Here is a 19,534-nt window from a genome sequence, read left to right on the forward strand (position 1 = left end):
AAACAACATCTGCTATTTATTGAGGAGATGCCACATTCCAGAAAGTTTACCTGCACACACTGATCTTCGAAAGCTAGCACCTTTTTTTTTTTACAGATCGGAGAGCTGAGGTTCAGAGGGTTAAGTAACTTGCTTAAGGTCACGCAACCAGTGAGTGGCAGTTTTCTCAGCCCCCAAAGCCGTGATGCTTCCGCTCTCCCTGGTGGTCTAGGGCTGTGGCTTTCACTCAGAAGCTGGATCAGGATCACCTGGAGGCCTTGCTGCCCCTGGCTGCTGGCCCCAGCATGGTTTCTGCTTCCGTAGGTGTGGAGTGTGGTCTGGGATTGTGTATTTCTCCAAGTTCTCAGGTGCTGCTGCTGGGCTGGAGAGACCACAGATTGAGAATCACTGGCCTCGATCACTAGGAAACACCTGAGCTTGCTTTACGCTACCCCACTCTCCAACCACAGAGGTCTTGGGTCAAGATGGCAGGCTGCATCCCTGAAATCCCTCCACTAGGCTTTGCCGCCCAGCCCAGCGTAGCCTCCCACGCCTGGACATGGCGTTGGCTGTGCTGTGCCTGGCTGCTCTCTGAGGACAGGGAGCCATTGGTGACAAAAACCTAAGTGTCTTCCCTCCCCACTTGGAACATTGCTCTTCTGTTTGTCCCCCTCCAGTCCTGACCAGTGATCTGTCCATTCCACTAGGGCTCAGTGCCCCCATCCTGACCCCACCTCTTTAACAATGTCTGTGCTGATGGATGCATTCCAGGCTCACTGTAGCTCCTGCTTCCTGGAAGTTACAGATCTGTCTGTGTCATGGTGCTGACAGCATTCATCAATTTCAGCAAGTGTCACCAAGAGTGATAGGAATGTATGACACAGCTAAGTATCCCCTCTGCACAGGACATTACAGCTGGCACCAGGCCCAGGGAAACAGGACCTAGAGACCCATTTGGCTTCATGTGTGCAGGTCCACCTAGAAGTGAAAGTGCCCCAGCCCACCTCCTACCATGTCCTCCATAAATGCTTTGTGCTCCTGACATCTTCTGCAACTACCCAAAGGTTCCACAGGCAAGCCAGGGCTCTCTCTGAGTCTTGGACACTCTTTTCCCATTGCCCTACCCTCCCATTTCTGCATCAACGCTTACCCATCCTTCAAGGCTTCTGCATGTGCCACTTTCTCCAGGCAGCTTTTCTAGCTTCTCTTTCCTCTCCCTTTCTTCCAAATATCTCTGGCACAGGCATCTCCAACTCTTTGGAGCTTTTTTTCAGTAAGCAGCCTACTCTTACCTGTGCTGCTCAGAGCCTTGGGGTCAGAGGATGCCATCCATACTTTGTGTCCTCCCAAAATTTAAAAATGTAGTGATTGAGATTTTCTTTGATTACTCAAATCTTATATCTACAATACAAAATGTAGGGAATTACATAAAAGCACTAAATAATCATCACCAGTAATGCTGCTATTCCCAGCTTTCATTTTAATGAGTATGATATATATATATATACACATATATATATATATAGATATATATAGATATATATAGACATATATATGTATGTATGTATATATATATGTATATATATATATACACATATGTGTGTGTGTGTGTATATATATGCATCTATGTATGTAGAATGAAGTTTATACTCTCTATATAGTTTTAAACCGACTTTTAAAATATTTTTCCATGGTATACTTTTAATGACTGTGTAGTATTCCATTACTTAGTCAATACCCAATTATTTGACTTTTTAAGTTTTCTTTTATTCCTCCTCCCTTTCTTCTTTCCATATTTTGAATAACACTGGCATAAACATCCATTAGCATGAATCTTTTTCCACATCATGATTTTTCATCAGAATGAGTCTTTAGAAGTAGAATTGTTGAATCAAAGCTCTGAACATTTTGACAATCTTAATACAGAACAGCTTTAAGAATCCACACTTTGCGGGGGAGTGCCCATCATCTCATACCCTCTAATACGAAGATCATATTATTGTTGTTGTCGTTTTTATCACAGCTTTTATCTTGGGTCTCATCACAGTTTTCGGCAAGCATTCAGTTCAACCAGTCACAGACTGCGCATGCCTGGTGTGAGCTCGTGCTAAGCTCTGGGATATGGGACACGCAGAGATGACAAGACCTGGTATCACCCTCCAGAGAAGTTCTGAGCCAGGACAGTAGTGGGATGAGTGGATGCATGCATGCCTGGGAGCTACATCTCTGCTCTCACTTTTCTCAACACATTGCCGAGAATATAAGGGGAAGCAGGAGCATCACAAGGCCGTGGGTCCCTGGGTTTGTTCAGGGGCACCTATTCGTGGGAAGAGCAAAGACCACTGGTGACAGTAGACAAGGAAATTCCAGCCCAGAGGCCCAGTGCCACCGCCTTCCAGAGAGCCTGGAATTCCAGAGCCAATTACCCATGGTGTCAGCCATCCATAATGCGAAAGTGATGGGGACATTGGGCCACAGGAGTGAGTCTAAATATTGGGCTCAGCATGAGGCCACAAGACCTAAGGGAGACCTGTGTACATGTCTTGCAGGACCCTCTTGCCTCCCCACTGGGCCACCACCACACCTATCGCAGTGCTCAGTAGCTGCCGAGCTGCCCAAGCTCTTCTGCCTCTACAGAGCTTGGGCAAGTGTGGAGAGGAAGGGGGCGTTCTAGGTCCAAGGGGCTCAGGGCTCCAAACCTCTTAATCCCTGGCCAGGAGCAGGTGCCTTGTCTCGCTCACTGTCACTAAGAGAGGTAGGCAGAGACCTCCAAGCCAGCTGCTGAGATGCACCTGCCTTGAGAAAAAGGCACCGGTTCTTAAACAGGGGATGAATATTCATTGGCATGAACCTTTGCAAACTCATTTGGGGGAGAAAAATTAGAGCAGGAGAAATAATCAGATTATTAAAAAAGAAAGAGCAAGGACAGAAGGCGGTAGTGGAGGGAAGACTCACATTTAAAATGCAAGGAGAGATTTCCTTCCTGCAGAGTAGCTGTGACCCCCTGGATCATGCGCTGGGAATAGCTAAAGCTCTCCCACATTTCTCCTGCATAAAAATGTTGCTCTCTGAGGCCACGGTTGAGGGGGGAGGGGCAGAGGCATTGTGCACCCTCCACATATGAAAATTATACAATAATGTTTTGAGGTTTTCATTTTATCTCCCTTCGATATCAAGAAAATTTGTGAGAGCTAAAGAGGCCCTGGTGAGTGCTGAGTGACAGGTTAAAGGGCTCCAATATAGATTAGATGGTCCAGTATCTCCTGAGGAAATTGCATAAAAGTGGTTATTCCCTCTCACTTCTATTAATTTCCTCTTCCTGGCTGCTTGGAAATGCTTCATAACTTGATGCTGCAGATGGGGACAAGAGGCGCTTTCCATTATCTCAATCACTGCACTGTTTATGAGACACTTAATCTGTTTCTTTATAAAGTAATAGTACTGTAGGTGATGGATTTAGTGTCACTGGAAGTCTGCGTGCAGGGACGAGAGGGGGCGGTTCTCGAGAGCATTGTAAGCACTGGGTAATTTGTTACCTCATTGAGGCTCTGAGAAGTTGGGTGGGCGTTCCAAGGTGACCTTGTGGATATCAGCTAGAGATCGCGAGTACCGTCCCTTGTCACTTAAAGGGGGAGGGAAGTGCTGTGTGTTTTGCCTGGGAAACGGAAAATAACACGTGCTTAAAGGCTCTTGTCTTTCCTCTCAGTCAAAGGCGGCGGGCAGGGGAAGAGGTGTACGTGGAGGGAATGCCACGCCCAAGCTCCATTCATCACCTGTCTGCACTGTGATCACTTGCAGTGGAGGAAAGAAACCCCCTTTTCTTAAGGAAACAAAGCAATCGTGGGCTGCACTGGTGTCGGAAACGGACAGCCCTCCTAGATACAGGTGCCCCACTGGCCAGGGTCCCGTGTGAATGCACAGGAGGGCACAGGAGCTTCTTCTCTGCCCAGCCACCTGCTGGAGTAACAGTGAAGCCCTCTCTGCTGAGATCCCGGGCTGGGCCCTCTCTGACCCAATTTCCCTTCCTGCCTCTCCTATTCTCCCACCTCTTCCCTTCATACTTGGTCTTTGCCCCTCCTTCTGAATCTCACCCCCTCCTCACCACAGGAAAACGTTTCTAATGGTCTTCATCTCATAACAAGGGATCCCCCAAATGGTGCACATCCTCCCCGACCGGTCTCCCCATGCCGTGCACACACAAGCACAGCACAGATCACACGATATCAGAATCAGCCTTTCATTTTCTGCCTCCCCCATGAGGAAGGGCGCTTCCTAAAGTCTGCCCCCATCTACACTCTGGGCTATGTTTCTAGCCTGGGGCCTGGCTCATGGTAGACCTTCAATAAACATTTGGTGAATGAGGGGCTCCTAACTGTAGTGGTAGTGCTGACCATCATCCTGTATCGAGAGAAAGGCAACCCTTGAGTTTTAAAATGATATTAAAGCGAAGAATTGTGTTATGAACCTTAAAATGCTCTAAGTGTGAGTATGTGTTTGGTTAGGCTGTCACAGCTTATCATTAGCATTTTCTGAGAGTGTAGAGCCCTTAGGTAGGTGTGTGGTCTCCAGGCTGCCAGAGTCCCCACTGTACTCTACTGTGTTACTCCCAGCTGCTTTGCACATTCAGGTGACTCACCTGGGCCATTTGCTTTCTCTTTCTCTACCCAGAAGCTCCATTTATCACCTCTAACAATTAAAGTGGCTTTTTCTCCAGGGCAGCAGAGTTTTCTTATTTATTTTTCTGTGTTAAATTTCTAGTTAAATAACTCTATTCTTAACTTCTATTTCTTAGTATTGGTGTCTGATACAGGCTTCGTGGCCCAGCCGGTGTGGTTCAGTGGTTGAGCATCGACCTATGAACCAGAAGGTCGAGGTTCAATTCCTAGTCGGGGCACATGCCTGGGTTGTGGGCTCAGTCCCCAATGGGGGGCATGCAGGAGGTAGCCCATCAATGATTCTCTCTCATCATGGATGTTTCTCTCCCTCCCTTCCTCTCTGAAATTAATTAAGGTATATCTTTTTTAAAAGGCTTTGTGGACTAGCCTGGTGCTTTAACCATTACTTAACGCATTAATTCTATGAGAAAATATAGCACACATGTGCTTATACTAGTAAGTTACAATCTAAAGTTTAATAAATGAACCTAGGAATGCTGATTCTTTACAAATTAGGGAATGTATAGACACAGATTTAACAAAATATTAATTTACAAAATTTAAATATTAAGGAGATTCATTCATTGTACTTAATTACAGGTAAATATGTATTTCATAGGTATATTGGTTTGCTTATTATACAAGACAAATACTATGTGGAAAAACAATTCTTCCATTTGGCCCCAGAATTCATTTGCCTGCTTTGGGACTCAAAACTTATATCTTTATCCTGAACTCTAAAAGTTCCTGCAAAGAAAACTTGTTTTTCAAAAGGGGATGAGTAGGTTGGAGTGGAGAGGAAGTAGCCTTACTTAGCACATTTTAATGTTTGAGGTTATTAAATTATGATATAATCAGCGGCAGTTGTGAGAAATGTGAGTTTATTTTTCATTGATCATTTATACAGATGAGCGAGTTGAGGTGCTGAGGGATTACATGGCTTGCCAGGGATCACCCATCTAGGCACCAGCAGAGCCAGGAATCAGACCCAGGTTGTCTGACCCCTGCCTGGTGCTCCCTCCCCAGAAAGGATGGAATCCCAGGACTTCTCTTCCCTGTCTTTCGTGGAATGTCTTTCTTTAAAGTCCAGCCTGGACCAGTTCTTCTCCATTTCCTCCTCTGGTGGCTGCCTTAGAGCCCAGGGGCTTGGGGCCACCCAGTTCTGCCTCCTTCATAAGAAGTTTCAGGAAGGCACTTTCCCAGTCCCTTCCCCACTCGTGGATATTGAGATGATTTTTATGCTGTTAACTTTTTAATGTGAAGCAAGGAGGCTTTTAAGTGCTGGAAAGACAGTGAAGACATGTTGTTCCTCTTGGACTGATACATTAGGAAAATTGTAGTGTGGAGGGGACCAGATGCATGCATGCAAGGCACGGTTTTCCCCTCCCCCACTTGGCAGGGAAAGAGCTTCTGCTGTGTTTGAGCAGCTCAGGCCTGGGGTTTCCCTGTGTTCTTTAGCCCCAGAACTGAGTGGGGCCCAGCAATGCTGGGTGATTTACAGTGGAAAGGACCAAGTGCTTCTCACAGGGTACGGGGGAGAGATGTAAGAAGAGGAGGAAACAAACAAAGGGAGAACCCATCCTGAGTGGCCTCGGACAGATAGATCAGCAATTAAAATTCCAGGGTACGTTGGTATATCATTCAGTTGGTGTATTATTTGTTGAGTCTTTAGTAGAGATTTAAGTTGAGTTTCTTTACTTTCTACAGAGAAGTTTCTTTAGAATCTGCTAAGATGGGTCAGCAAGTGACCCCATTTTCACATGGGTCACAACAAATTTCAATGCCCTTATTGGATCATCTCAATAACATTGTCCCCAGTGCATTTCATGGGACTTGAATCCCAGGTGATGCTTGATGAAATAGAGCTTTCTGGTGAGGAAACATAGCATTCTATATCCCATTTGGAAGTTCTGAAAATTCTGTAATAAAAAATGAGATTAATTTTTTGAATCCACATTTTTTAAAATATCTTGCCTCAGGACCCTTTTATAAGTAACAGATGCTAACAACCCAAAGAAGGTGGACTCCATGGAACATTCTTGGGTTCTGCCATTCCAGAACATTCCAATTCAGAAGTTGCCTCCCATCTAAGATGAGCTCCCACCCCAGGGCACTGTCAGAGTAACTGAAACACTATACCTCACTTCAGGCGAGCAAAGGAGTGAGAAAAAATTTCCGGCATCAGAACCAGTCTTTCCTTCTTGTCTTAGTAGAAAAGTTGTGGATATTTTCCAAAGAGTTCATGTGTATATTATTACTATCATTTCTCCCACAGTGTGATCCTGGGCAACTTTTTGAACCCCTTCATGTCTCAATTTCCTCATTTGCAAAATGATGATAATAATAGTGACCCCATAGAGAAATGCATGTAACACATTTAACAAGAATGTTAACAGATGGTGGCTACTACTCTTATTAAAGAATACTCTTCCCTTGCCAGGAGGGAACTATATATTTTGGAAGATGAGCTTTGTATCAGTAGAAGCCATTATAATGGTACTTCTGTTCCAGCAAAGATCACATCTCTAATAATAAAAGCATAATATGCTAATTAGACTGGACGTCCTTCTGGACGACCTTCTGGACGAAGCCAGGGCTGTGAGAGAAGCCCAGGTCCCGGGTGCCTGCCAGCGGCCAGAGGGAAGCCCAGGTCCGGGGTGCCAGAGGGAAGCTGGTGCCGGCAGCTGGGGGAAGGAAGGCCTTCTCTTGCACGAATTTTGTGCATCGGGCCTCTAGTTGTATTATAATTATATGAGGACTGGATTAAGAGCTTCTTTTTTATTTTTTATTGTTTAAAATATTATATATAGTATTACACATGTCTCCTTTTTCCTCCATTGACCTCTCCCCGGCCACTTCCTTCCCACCCCCTGCACTTGCCCTCACCCCACCCCCCCGCCAATGTCTGTGTCCATTGGTCATGCTTATATGCATGCATACAAGTCCTTTGGTGGATGTCTTAAACACCCCCCTCCCCTCTCTTCCCTCTGAAGTTTGATAGTCTGTTTGATGCTTCTCTGTCTCTGGATCGATTAATGTTCATCAGCTTATGTTGTTTATTATATTCCACAAATGAGTGAGATCATATGATATTTATCTTTCTCCAAATGGCTTATTTCGCTTAGCATAATGCTCTCCATGTCCATCCATGCTGTTGCAAATGGTAAGAATTCCTTCTTTTTTACAGCAGTGTAGTATTCCATTTTGTAGATGTACCAGAGTTTTTTAATCCATTCATCTGCTGATGGGCACTTAGGCTGTTTCCAAATCTTAGCTATTGTAAATTGTGCTGCTATGAACATTAGGGTACATATGTCCTTTCTGATTGGTGTTTCTGGTTTCTTGGGATATAGTCCTAGAAGTGGAATTACTGGGTCAAATGGGAGTTCCATTTTTAGTTTTTTGAAGAAACTCCATACTGTTCTCCACAGTGGCTGCACCAGTCTGCATTCCCACCAGCAGTGCACGAGGGTTCCTTTTTCTCCACATTCTCACCAGCACTTGTCATTGGTTGATTTGTTGATGATAGCCATTTTGACATGTGTGAGATGGTATCTCATTCTTGAAAGCAGGCTGTGTTCTCTAAATTCCCTTTATCAGGTCCTTGGAAGGGTTACAGTAAGTATTTGTGGAATGAATTTGTGAAGTATGTAAGAAAGCCACATGAGTTGACCCATGAAGAAAGTTTACCTGGTCTCAGAGGAGGATGAACCAGAGTATAAACCTGGGGACAGGAAGAGTCAGAGCTGAGATAGTGAGAAAGGGTCTCAGAGAAGTGGAGCAGGCAACAGGAATATTTGCGGAATCAGCAAGGAGGAGACCCGAAATCTAGAGTAGAGGGTCTCTGTAGTTGAGGCATGGTGAAAGCCCAAGGACTAGGCTGGATGGAGTCAGACATTTTTGGGCATATCTCTTTAAAGGAGATCACTCAGGGAATTAAGAGGAAGCAACTCATATCTGAGGGCACCTCTAGTTGGCGTCAGGCTGTGCCAGGCTTTCCCAATGTTCCCCGCAGCCATGTACATGATAGATGACACCAAATGCATGACACATTCCCTGGTTCACTGCCTGCAAAGCCATCCTTTTCTTGCCTCACCCTCCAAAGCATTTAAAAATGCAATTAACAGAAAATGATGTTGTTAAGCCAGTAACCTTGAAATCACTTTAATTTCTCTTTAAAGAATCACTCATGAAATACAGTCCCTTACTATCATTCATAACAAGTGCTTGTTAGCCCAGTACACAGTGTCCCTCATGGTTGTTGCAACATGGCATTTAAGAACCATGGGTCTGGTCCATTGGTCAACCAGGACCCCTTTCCATGGAAGGACATTAGGCAAGATTCCTTCAGTGAGTGGCTCAGGGTAAGGCCCTGGCTCTTAACCAGGTAGAACAGGGAGGGAATAACCATTTAAAGAGCACTTAGGTCCCAGACGCTGAGCTACACATTAGATTCATTTTCTCAATTAAATCTCTCAACATGCGTGAAAGGGAAGGATCATTATTCATATTGCTCAAGTGAGAGAGGCCATTGGTACCAGGAAGGTATTTTTCACTAAGGATGTCTGAAGAATTGGAAGTGTTAAATAGGGGTTTTCTAAATCTGAAATGCTCATTTTGTGCATGGGTATCTCCATATCCTTTTTAGTGGGGGCGGGGAGGGGGGAAGGGGCAGAATCTTTTCTTTTCAGTTCCAGGGAAAGGCTTCTCACTCTGCTATTCCACTAATTCTCAGATGGTCTCTTTGTGTTCCAGCCTGCCCTGCAGGGATGTTCAAGGCCAGCCAGGAAGCTGAGGGCTGCTCACACTGCCCCTCCAACAGCAGATCCCCCTCAGAGGCATCTTCCATCTGCACCTGCCGGACTGGCTATTACCGAGCGGATTTTGACCCCCCAGAAGTGGCATGCACTAGTAAGTGTCTTGTAAGGGCTCTGGGCTGGGGAGTTTGGTGTAAGTGGAGGGCCTGTGGCAGGGGAGACTAAGACAATATTCTGCAATTGCTGCACTGGCTGCAGTGCTGAAATGCTGCCTGCGGTGCTGAAGTGGACAGCTCCTTACTGGCCATGCAGGGTCACTTTCTCTTCTTAGTATCACAGGGTGGAGATTAGGTTCTTTCTTACCTCCTCGTCCCAGATGGGAGCGTTCTTTGCGTACAAGTTCAAGATCCGCTAGGAGATTGCAATGGTTCCTAGTAACTCTTCCAGTCACCTCCTCTAAGGAGCCCCTTGGCTCTGTATTTCTGTGACCAGCTCTTCTCAGACATTCATTTTATTAATTGTTGAATTATTCTGTGTTTGCCTTCTCAGTTACCAGATGGAGGTCTTGTATCCTTTGCAGTGCCTAGTATAGTTCAGCATCTCTACCCTCACCAAATGACAAGGCCAGAGGCCTGGCCACAGGACCCATCTATGTGACAGATTTTCTAGAGGCTGGGCTAATGCATCAGCTCCACCACTCTCTCATTCTCTCTTTAGAGAGAAGGGCAGTCATCCTGACAAAAGTGTGTGTGAGTTAGTGGGGGATGACTCCACTTCCTGTGTAAAGATGGGGAAAGGGAGAAATTCCTCACAATCTTCTCCCCCATAATCGTGGGAGGCAGGAAGCACTATTCTCTCTACTCCCCTAAGTGTTGTAGCACCAAAACACAGGGTTTTTTTTTCTTTCTGCTGTTCCCATTGCCCTCTCCAGTAGAGCCTCTAATGATACTAGAGTTTTCTTCTGCACTGCAAACTATTGCCTGGCTTCCTCTGCGACTTTCCCCTCACCTCCTTGGATCAAATTCCTTCCACCCACCCCAGCATAGAAGGGTTCAGAGGGAATGTTTCATACATACTTGCAGTTTGGTGGGCAAAAAAAAAAAAAAAATTACTGAGCCCCTAGTAGAAGAGTTTCTTGATTCTGGCTTTGCAATGTATGTAACCTTTTCTGGGTGAAGAAGAGGAATGAAAGTGTCTTCTAGATCAAGGTCCTGAGGTCGGTCAATTTTATAGATTTGAACTGAAAAAAATAAAATAAAAAGCTCATCCTCTTATGAACTGATTTTCCCTAGGCCCCCCTCTCTGGTGGGGTGAGAGGAACAGAAATTATTCTATTTCTGCTGAATAGAGTCCCTGTCTTTCTGTTGCAGTATCTTCTCTACTGTTTTCTGAGGTTCCCATGGGTCTCTGTGACCTTGACCCATTGTTTAATGTACTTCTTTAGAAGCCACTTAGGGGTGAGGAATCACCACTGCCTGGATGTCCAGAAAAAGGACCCGTCTCCATGGCTGTCAAAGAACATAGCCAGGGTCTCACAGCTCCCCTCCTGAAAAACACATTCCCTTCCATTTCTGCCCGTGAGCCCTCTCTCCTCTGCAGATTAACTCATGCACATAGAGAGCTGGGCCTCCTAGCTTCCCACTTAGGAGGCCAACCCTGTAAATCTAGCCAGCCCTTGGATAAGGCCACCGGGAGGGAAAGTAGGCAATGACCAGATGCTCAGAAAGCTAATGAGGAGCTATCCTCCTTGCCATATTGCACCCCTTCTACCTTTCAAGGCTTATCTTCTGACCATCTAACCTGATGTGCTTGAACCAATAGGATGATTCCTAGAATAAATAGAAATATCCCAAAGCCTCCAGTCCACACACTTAGACTCTCATTCTACTCTGCCTACCCATAACCTGCGTCCACCTCATTGAAATCAGACCTCACTGGCTTTTCTCTCCTGTCTCTGGCCCAGCTATCTCTGGAGTTAGGCACACCTCTCTCACCCCCTGTGGTCCTACTACAATCGCCCCACCTTGCCCAGAGTAGGGGTGAATGCTAGACTTGCCTGTGTGCAGCACCACACCCTTTGCTCTTGTGCCACAGATATAGAGTGCTAGGGTCAGACTAGAGGTCACCAAATCAAAGCCACACTTGTCTGTGGTGGCCAGGCCCGAGAGCAGCTCACAGATGCAATGTCCAGCCTCGGCCTGCAGGGGCAAGCACTTAGTGAGGGTCCCAGAGGCCCGGCTGGGCTGCCGCACAATGCTAGGCAAAACAAATGTAAATAAACCTATTATTTCATTGAGCCTCATTATATATTTGATTTATTGTGTGCTCGTGAAGTACTGTATGAAAAAGTCAATTTGTTGGCTTTTATAATCTCATTAGGGTTTCCTTTTAAAGCTTTCTAATTGGAGGTGCCATCTGTTCTCTTAAAGAGGCATCACACATCACCATAGTAAATAATTTTTCAGATACCAGGAACATAGCTGGAGTGTTTGAGGCCAGGCACAGCCCTGCACCATGGCCTTGGGGACCCGGCTGGTTACCCAAGTGGAGCAAGACAGCCGGACAGAAGCCCAGCTCAGCCTGAGAGAGGATGTTTGGGTTGGGGAGGGGACAGGTGCCTATTCACTTTGTAAGTGCCATCCTCCATCCCTCCAACCAGGGAGCAGTTATGGATGAGCGGGGCAGTGGGAGGACCCAGGGAAAGGAAAGCTCTGTCTTTCTAAAATGTACAGGACATGGGCATCTATATTGTCCAGGTCCTGTGGGCATTGGGGAGAGGCGACAGTGTCAGGAGTGTCCAAGAGCCCTGGCCTCAAAGTTTGAAAGGACCTCGGGTGGGCCTGTTGCCGTCATCTTTAAATGAGCTGATATCAACAGTGACAACAATGAAAATGTATAAAGAATCTCGTGATTTAAAATGCGCTCTTTTATAAGGCTAAAATACCTATAGTGCGCTGAAAATTAATATTTTTAATGAATTCCATTAATCTCTCAAGACCAGCACATATATGTTTGTTATTTTTTATAGAGTTAAAAGTGTTTGCTTATTCTAAATTAACCGAAACATTTAGAATGCACAGTAACTTTTATGGCTCTACGTAGGCATTTCTTCATTTTCTTATTACTCTTTTGGGAGAGCCTGGGATCCCCTTGACCTCTGAGAGGCCCTGGCAGTCCTGTGTGTCCAGCCTTGTCCTTGACAAAGTTTGCAGACCCAGCACGGACTTGGGCACTCCCCAAGGCAGTGTCAAAGGGCCTGGTGTGGGCGCCAGTGCAGTCAGAGGAGGGGTGCTGTGTCTCAGTGAGAGGAAGTCATTGTTGCCGGTCTAGAGACATCTAGCCCTTCTTCCTCCTTCTTCATCCTCCTGGCCCCTCTGCCTGGAGTTCCGGATCTGCTGCATGAATACGTGGCTGACCGCTGCCTTGCCCGGTCCAATACCTGCCCATATTCTAGAGGAGGCCTTGCTTCCCTCAGGCTCTGAAAGGAAGCAAGAGGAGACTGAGAAGGCTGTGAAAGGGTTTAGGCCACACACTGCAGCATGTCAGGGCAGCCCTCAAACATGGAAGGGATAGCCTAAGCCATGGTGGGGTGAGGTGAGAGCTTGGGATGGCTCGAGGCAGGTCTCAGGTGGCCCTCACCCCTTTCCCCTGCTAAAGAAGCCTCTGAATGAAGCCAGGCTGTGTGGACAGTGCAGGGGTCAGGGCAAGAGGTCAGGGGAAAGGGGCAGCCCACCAATGGGAAGGGGCGTGAAGACTGTGGGCTAAGGAGCAGGCTGTGATCTCGGGCTCCCTGAGCTGCAGCTGAGGACGTAGTCACTTTCCTCCTCTGCTGCCATCCTAGGCCCCCGCCCCATGGCCCTGGGGCCCCCTGGGGAGTCCTGGCATCCCACTTCCCCGATCATGGGTGGGTTCTGGGGAAGCTTATTAAATCATCCTTTGTAAATAGCAAGTGGGCTGTGGCACTTCACAGACAAAAGTTTGAAGCTTGACTCTGTCTCTTACTTTCTCTGCAACCTTGGGCTAATTTCTGAACTTCCTTCCATTCTGCCATTTTATCTTCATGACCTTGTAAGAATGCATGCCTTTCTGGGTTGGTATGAGCAATAAGCAAAGTAGTATTATAGAGTCTTTGGCACAGTGCCTGGCTCATAGCAAACTCTCGATCAGTGTTCAACTTGCTTTGGTTATATCCCTGGAAAGTGTGAGGACGGTCGCAGATACGGAAGCTCCCAGCATGCCAGGATGCTGGCGATCTAAAAATAAAAGGGATGTCCTCAGGGAGAGACCAGGTTATGGCCATCCCTGAGCATCGCAGCAGGATCCATCCTTTATCCCCAGACTGCACAGTCACCTTGGCCTAAAGATCCTGGGGAAAACAATGAGGAGGCCATGGCCACTCGACCAGATGTGCTGTGGGAGAGAGGGGAGGCAGGGACCCAGCACCTGAGACCTGTAGCTGCTGCTGAGCCCTCTCCTCGGGGACCGAGAGGACTGACGCTGGGCAGCCCCATGGCAGACAAGGAGGTTCTCAGGAACAGGGGCTCCATGACCCCTCAGGGTCAGACACGCTTCTTTCCACAGGAGGGTCTATGGCACAGGAGGTGTGACAGGGTCAGCGGAGAGCGGGTGCAGCCAGGAACACGTGGCGAAGTGTGCGGCTATGTGAAACCAAGCACCGAAATGCGCCTCTTCGGTTTTCAATAATTCCTAGTTTACTGGGAACGGAATGGAAAGGAGGAATTTATGAAGCAGGTGAAAAGAGATAATTATGCCTTATAAAATTGCTTTCTGTGAAAGACTATGCAGAAAGACTAGTGTAAAAATAATTACCTTCTTACATTTCTGACCACACAAAAAACAAAACCCTTTTCTGTCAACCACGTGGGAGAAACTTTGATGGATCACAGAGGCAAGTCTGTGCTTGTCTTATTTCCTTATTTCTGCTCCGAAAGGCATGGATTTCCCTCTGCAGTTCTGGTCATAGAAACGGGATGGAGAAGGGGATCCAGAGGTCATTGTCTTGTCCACTGGGCCTTTCTGCCATCCCCTCACGTGAGGAGCACAATGCTGGCCAGACCTCTGGAGTCCCCACAGAGACCACCCTGACCTCCCTCGTGCCTCACCCAGAAAGGCCGGGAAACTGAGTGGCCAGGTGGGGACTTTGGGTATGGATCCTAGTGGTGTGACCTGGGCACATGATGGCCGCTGTGAATAGGAGCATCTCATCGGCAGAACTAGGCATGGAGGAACTCAGGTTGGGAGGAAGGGAGAATGAAGTGGCAGCATGTGAAAACTCAGGTCTGTCTGCCTCCCATGCATCCACCTCATGCACTGTGGGAGCTCAACTTTGATGCCTCCCAGGAGGATGGTGCAGACAATGATGCTGATTTGCTGTTACTCTCACTCTTGAATCTGCCTCCCACAGAGAAGGATGTGAACCCATTCTTCCCTCTCCCTTCGCTGCAGGCTCCAGTTATCTACTTTAAGCTTATGTCTCATCCTTTAGGGGCTAGCAGTTGGCCCCCTTTTTCATCACAAGCGTCCCAGGGCAGCACAGCCCTTCTTCCTCCTTCTTCATCCTCCTGGCCCCTCTGCCTGGAGTTCCGGATCTGCTGCATGAATCCCTGTGGCACATGGATCATGTTCCTTGGATGGACTGCCCAGGAGCGTGGTGGCATTGCCCAGAATGGGGAAGAGGCACAAAGGCCCAGAGGATGGAAAGGGACTTGGGATGGCAGGAAAAGAATGAAGTCCTCTGCGGCCAGGCCTGATGGCCTTCAGGGTGCCGTGAACAGCCTGTAATGACATCAGCTCATCAACTTCTCCCACCGGTCTTGGTTCCTGCTGGGTCATGCTCATCGAGATTGCTAGGGATTTTTTTCTTTATAGCAGTGGTTTCTAAATACAGTCCCTGTTTTTACAAGCAGCCTCAGCATCACAGGGAACTTGAAAATACCAATTCTCAGCCCCTCCCTAGACCTGCTGAATGATATGCTCTCGGGATGGCGGGTGAGGGAGGCAGCAATCTGAGTTTTCACAAGCCCTCCAGGTGATTCTGAAGCACGCTAAAATTTGAGAACATTGCTTTAGAACTATAGGTCATATTTCTCTGTCCTCTGCTTTATGATTCCTAGGGAGAGAGGCCATTGAATGAATTCCTGTAGACTGGAGCCACAGGGCCTGTCCTTCCCATCAATGTCTTGTGTGCCTGGCTTGGCCAGGGTGGGGGGTGGGATGGAGGGAAGGAGGCAGGGAGGAAGGGAGAGAGAGAGATTGGAGGAGAGTTGGGTGTGATGTGAGTCTCACTAGTTTCAGAACAACTCCCACCTACTATGGCTTGGTTCCAGTTCATTCTCACTTTTGGGAGGTTGGGGCAGTGTGGAGACCTCCAATGTACAGCATCAGCAAGGGGCGGGAGTAGTGATGGGGGAGAAGAGTGGAGATCAGGTAGCATGACCTAGCTGGGAAGGGCTTGGGAAGGACTGAGGGAGAAATTGAGGCAGAAGCAAACTGACTGGTTAGAGGGAGGATCAGGTAGGAAGGGACTAGTAAGTGGGTGATGGTCCTTACCCCTCACATGGTCTTCTACCCCACCTGGTAGTAAACAGGCCAGGAGGAAACTCTGGTGCTGCCATTTAGGGGAGGGTTTTTCAGGCCAATTGGGCAAGAATGTCCCCCAAGGTGACAAACACCCCAAATTGAAGACTGTACTGCACTTTAGAAAGGTAGACCTTTTCAAAAGCATTTGCCTCTATTAATCTAGGAGTTGCAACATCTTGAAAGTGGGCTACGCTGCTCACAGTTAGCTTTACCCATTGCTGACCAGGGCTTTAGTAAAAGACACACCGTGGGCTCCATTCTATAGATAGAAGAGCTGCTTGATTTTACCCTGCTCCGTGATCCATGTTACACATACAACTATGTCATTTGTGCTTCTGAGGGGGAGGTAATCTGTGTTTTCCTTGAGGTGGAATTCAGACCAGGGTCATAGATGAACAAGAGTCATAGGGCAAGCTGTTTCTCGGATGCCTGGATTTGGATGGTTTATGCACCTGGATGCAGAATTGAGGGAGTGCGACTGTAAGCTGAAAGCTATTTGTAACTGTCACTGCTGTTTCAAGAAAGGTCATTGTTGCCTGTGTACACCCGCTTTCACACTTCTATAATCTACAATTTCTTTTCACAGTGGTTTGACCCAAGTGGGTACAACCCTTAGGAGGCATCCTATAGCTCTCAGTTTTGAGCTAATAGCCGGGCACGTGCGCTGACATTTCTGTTTCAGCATTTCATCATAAGGGCATTGGGAGTCACAGACTGTTAACATTCAGAGCAGCCTGCCACCCAAACTCCTCCCCAACGTCCTCCTCCTCTCTCTAACAACCCTGAGAGGTGGCCATTCCACTTTTATTTTTCTGAGTATTTGTGATGACAGACAGCTGGTATATTTTTCAGGGCAGCTCTATTCCATTGCTAGGCAGCCATCACCCGTTGGTGTAGGAGAGGTCTTCTGGACCTTGGCTTGGGCACTGCTTTCCTCCCCTCCTCACCTGTGGTCCACCAGTGAGGGCCAGTGTTCCGGAGGTCAGCAGTTCCAGGGTTTGAGGATGACTTTCTTATCCATCCTTAATCACCTACTTTAGGCTGAACATCTCTTGTGTTATCTATTCCTCAAAGCCATTGATTTCCTGAACCCCACTGACCAGGCTGGCAGTTTCTGAATCTCCCACATTGATCAATGTAGCTCTCAAAATATGGTAGCCAGAATGAAACCTGACCCTCATCACAGAGCAGGGTTCAGTGGAAATATGATGGATTTTCTCCTGTGACTGGGATACCTCATTGTTCACTTTGGTGGCAGCCCTCACAGATGGGCTCCTACCAGAATTTTTGGACACGAAACATCCAATGTTTTTGTTTGTCCCTTTAGGAAATTATGCCGATTTGGGTATCTCTGCCCTTATAACTTTGCATTGTAGATTTAGGCATAGTGTTCATTCAAGTGTAGAACATTTTGAGTACCCGTTTTTATCATCTCTCAAATGAGAATTATTAGCGTAATTTTTAGGAGTGTGGGCTCTGGCATCTGTAGGTGGGTTCAGTCCTGCCCTGCCACTTGCCAACTGTGTGATGTGGGGCGACTGTCATGGCTTCTCTGTGTCTCAATTTCTTCATCCATAAAACGAGTAGAGTATGTGTGTCTGCCTCACTATATTGTCAAGAGTATTAAATGTAGTAATGCTGTTTAGAACAGCGTTTGGCATTCAGAAAGCATTCAATGTAAGTAAGCTATATTATTTTATTACTGTTATTGGAGTTGCCTATCCTACTTTAATGTTATTTCAAAGCTGCTAAGATCCAAGCACTGGCACTGTCATTTAGCTACCATTTCTTCCTTTGGTACATACGTGTATCTATGTAGTTGTTGTTGTTTTTTTCAGTTACCATTGCTGAAACTAGGTATGCTATGTATATACGCTTTTTCTCTGCAGGCTCATAAACTTTTAGCAAAAGAAACAATGTCACTTGGGTGTGACAAAGACCAGTGGTCCCAGGTGCCTTTGACTCTCATCAGAGATTTAGAAGGCAGCTACTTTCAACTTTGTGTAAGTGTAGATTCTGAACACTGTTCAAGAGAGCAAAAGCTGCCTGAGTAATTTGTGAAATCCCAACTGAGTGTGTGCAAAGAGGTGGTGGAGATGCCCACCAAGAGAACTTCTGAATTGTGTGGGAATTTGGGTGAAGTGGACAGAAATGGGTATTACACTTTGGACATGTCCATGCTGTCTGAATTATGTGTGGCAGAGGACCAGGATGCCAACATTTTGTAGTGATTTATTTTTGAAACTGTGTGTCTGGTCTTCTGAGAAACTCTCTACACAATTGGCTGTAAAGTGCTCAGTCAGAGCCAGACACCTGATATGGTGTTGGCTGTGGGCTTAATGGAATCCCCAGTGGATAAATGATCATGGATGACTTTGTAAAAAAAAAAAAAAAGCAGGCTGCAGTTCTGAAGTCACCCTTTGGCACGGCCAGGATTCCCTCCAGCCTGTGCCAGAGACCACCTCTGCCCACTCCATCAAGACTGCTCTGACTGAAGCCACAAGAAGAGTGTTTGTCTCACAGAGACTGAGGGATGGAGGGCCACAGGCCACTTGGACACACAGGTCTCTCTGTCTTCATTATGTAGAGAGAAGGTCAGGGCAATGGTGGTAATGGTATATCCCCCACCCTACCCTGTGGCTGTGGGCTTAGACTTGCAGGTGGCCTTTTGAGCAGCTCCTTTAGGTAACCTCTGAGCTCTGCTCACCTTGGACATGGCGATAAAAGATGCTCAACAGTGTGGAGTGGAGTGAGGCCTGCATGGCAGCTGTGGAGTGAGATAAAGCTTGGTGCAGACTGGCTTTGCTGGGCGAGATATGCATAGGAGGTGAGTGGTTAAAGGAGCAACAGGTGGCAGTGTGATGCCATGGTCACCACCAAGCCCTGCCAGTGCTTAGTGAGGGAGACAGAAAGCCATTTAATTCCCCAAGAGAGGATGCTGTCTGTTGGCCAGCAAAGAGGAACTTGCATGTGAGGTGAGAATTCTCTGTCTCAGTGGGTGAAGGGCAGGCTTTGTGCCCATGCCCACTAAAAGGGCCTGTGTGCAGCTCTCATGAGGTTAGCCATGCCCATGCCTGCATGGGTTTGGGATGATTCAGGGTCTGAGTTTTCAGCAATTGAAAATGACATACCAGAATAAGTTGCTCTGCAGGAGGCCCTGCCCCAGTAGGAGCAACCCTTCCATTGTAGCAATGACTGAAGTGTGTCCTAAGGTCATTTGACTTCAAGGAGGCTGACTGGCCAGACTGTCTTCATCTCTAATGAAAGCAAACACCTTGGAGCCTGCTCTGGGAGGGAGGGTGTGGCCCAACGTAGGATCTTTCAGTTGAAAGATCTATGGAGATCTTTTCTCTGAGACATTACCTGGATTGCAGATGACAGGAGCAGGAGCTGGGAATGTATAGCCTTCCCCGGTCTAGGGCAGGAGTCCTGTGTACAGCTGTGGAAGATTCACAGAGGAGGTCTGCATGAGGCCTTCGGGGCCTTGGGGGCCTTAGGCATGAAGATGTTCTTCCTGCTTCCGAAGACCCTCAGGTCAAATGT

The 19,534-nt window shown here is 47.1% G+C and overlaps 1 protein-coding gene across 1 annotated transcript in view; it reads left to right on the forward strand.

Moving 5' to 3' along the window:
* Positions 1-19,534, forward strand: part of EPHB1 (EPH receptor B1) — a 290,788-nt gene that overhangs the window by 141,875 nt on the left and 129,379 nt on the right. Inside the window, exon 4 of the mRNA XM_054708147.1 lies at positions 9,390-9,545. Coding sequence (XP_054564122.1) covers positions 9,390-9,545 — 156 coding nt within the window. The remainder of the gene's footprint in view (positions 1-9,389; positions 9,546-19,534) is intronic.

The sequence above is a fragment of the Eptesicus fuscus genome, chromosome 18, assembly GCF_027574615.1.
Source record: "Eptesicus fuscus isolate TK198812 chromosome 18, DD_ASM_mEF_20220401, whole genome shotgun sequence".
Taxonomy (NCBI): domain Eukaryota; kingdom Metazoa; phylum Chordata; class Mammalia; order Chiroptera; family Vespertilionidae; genus Eptesicus; species Eptesicus fuscus.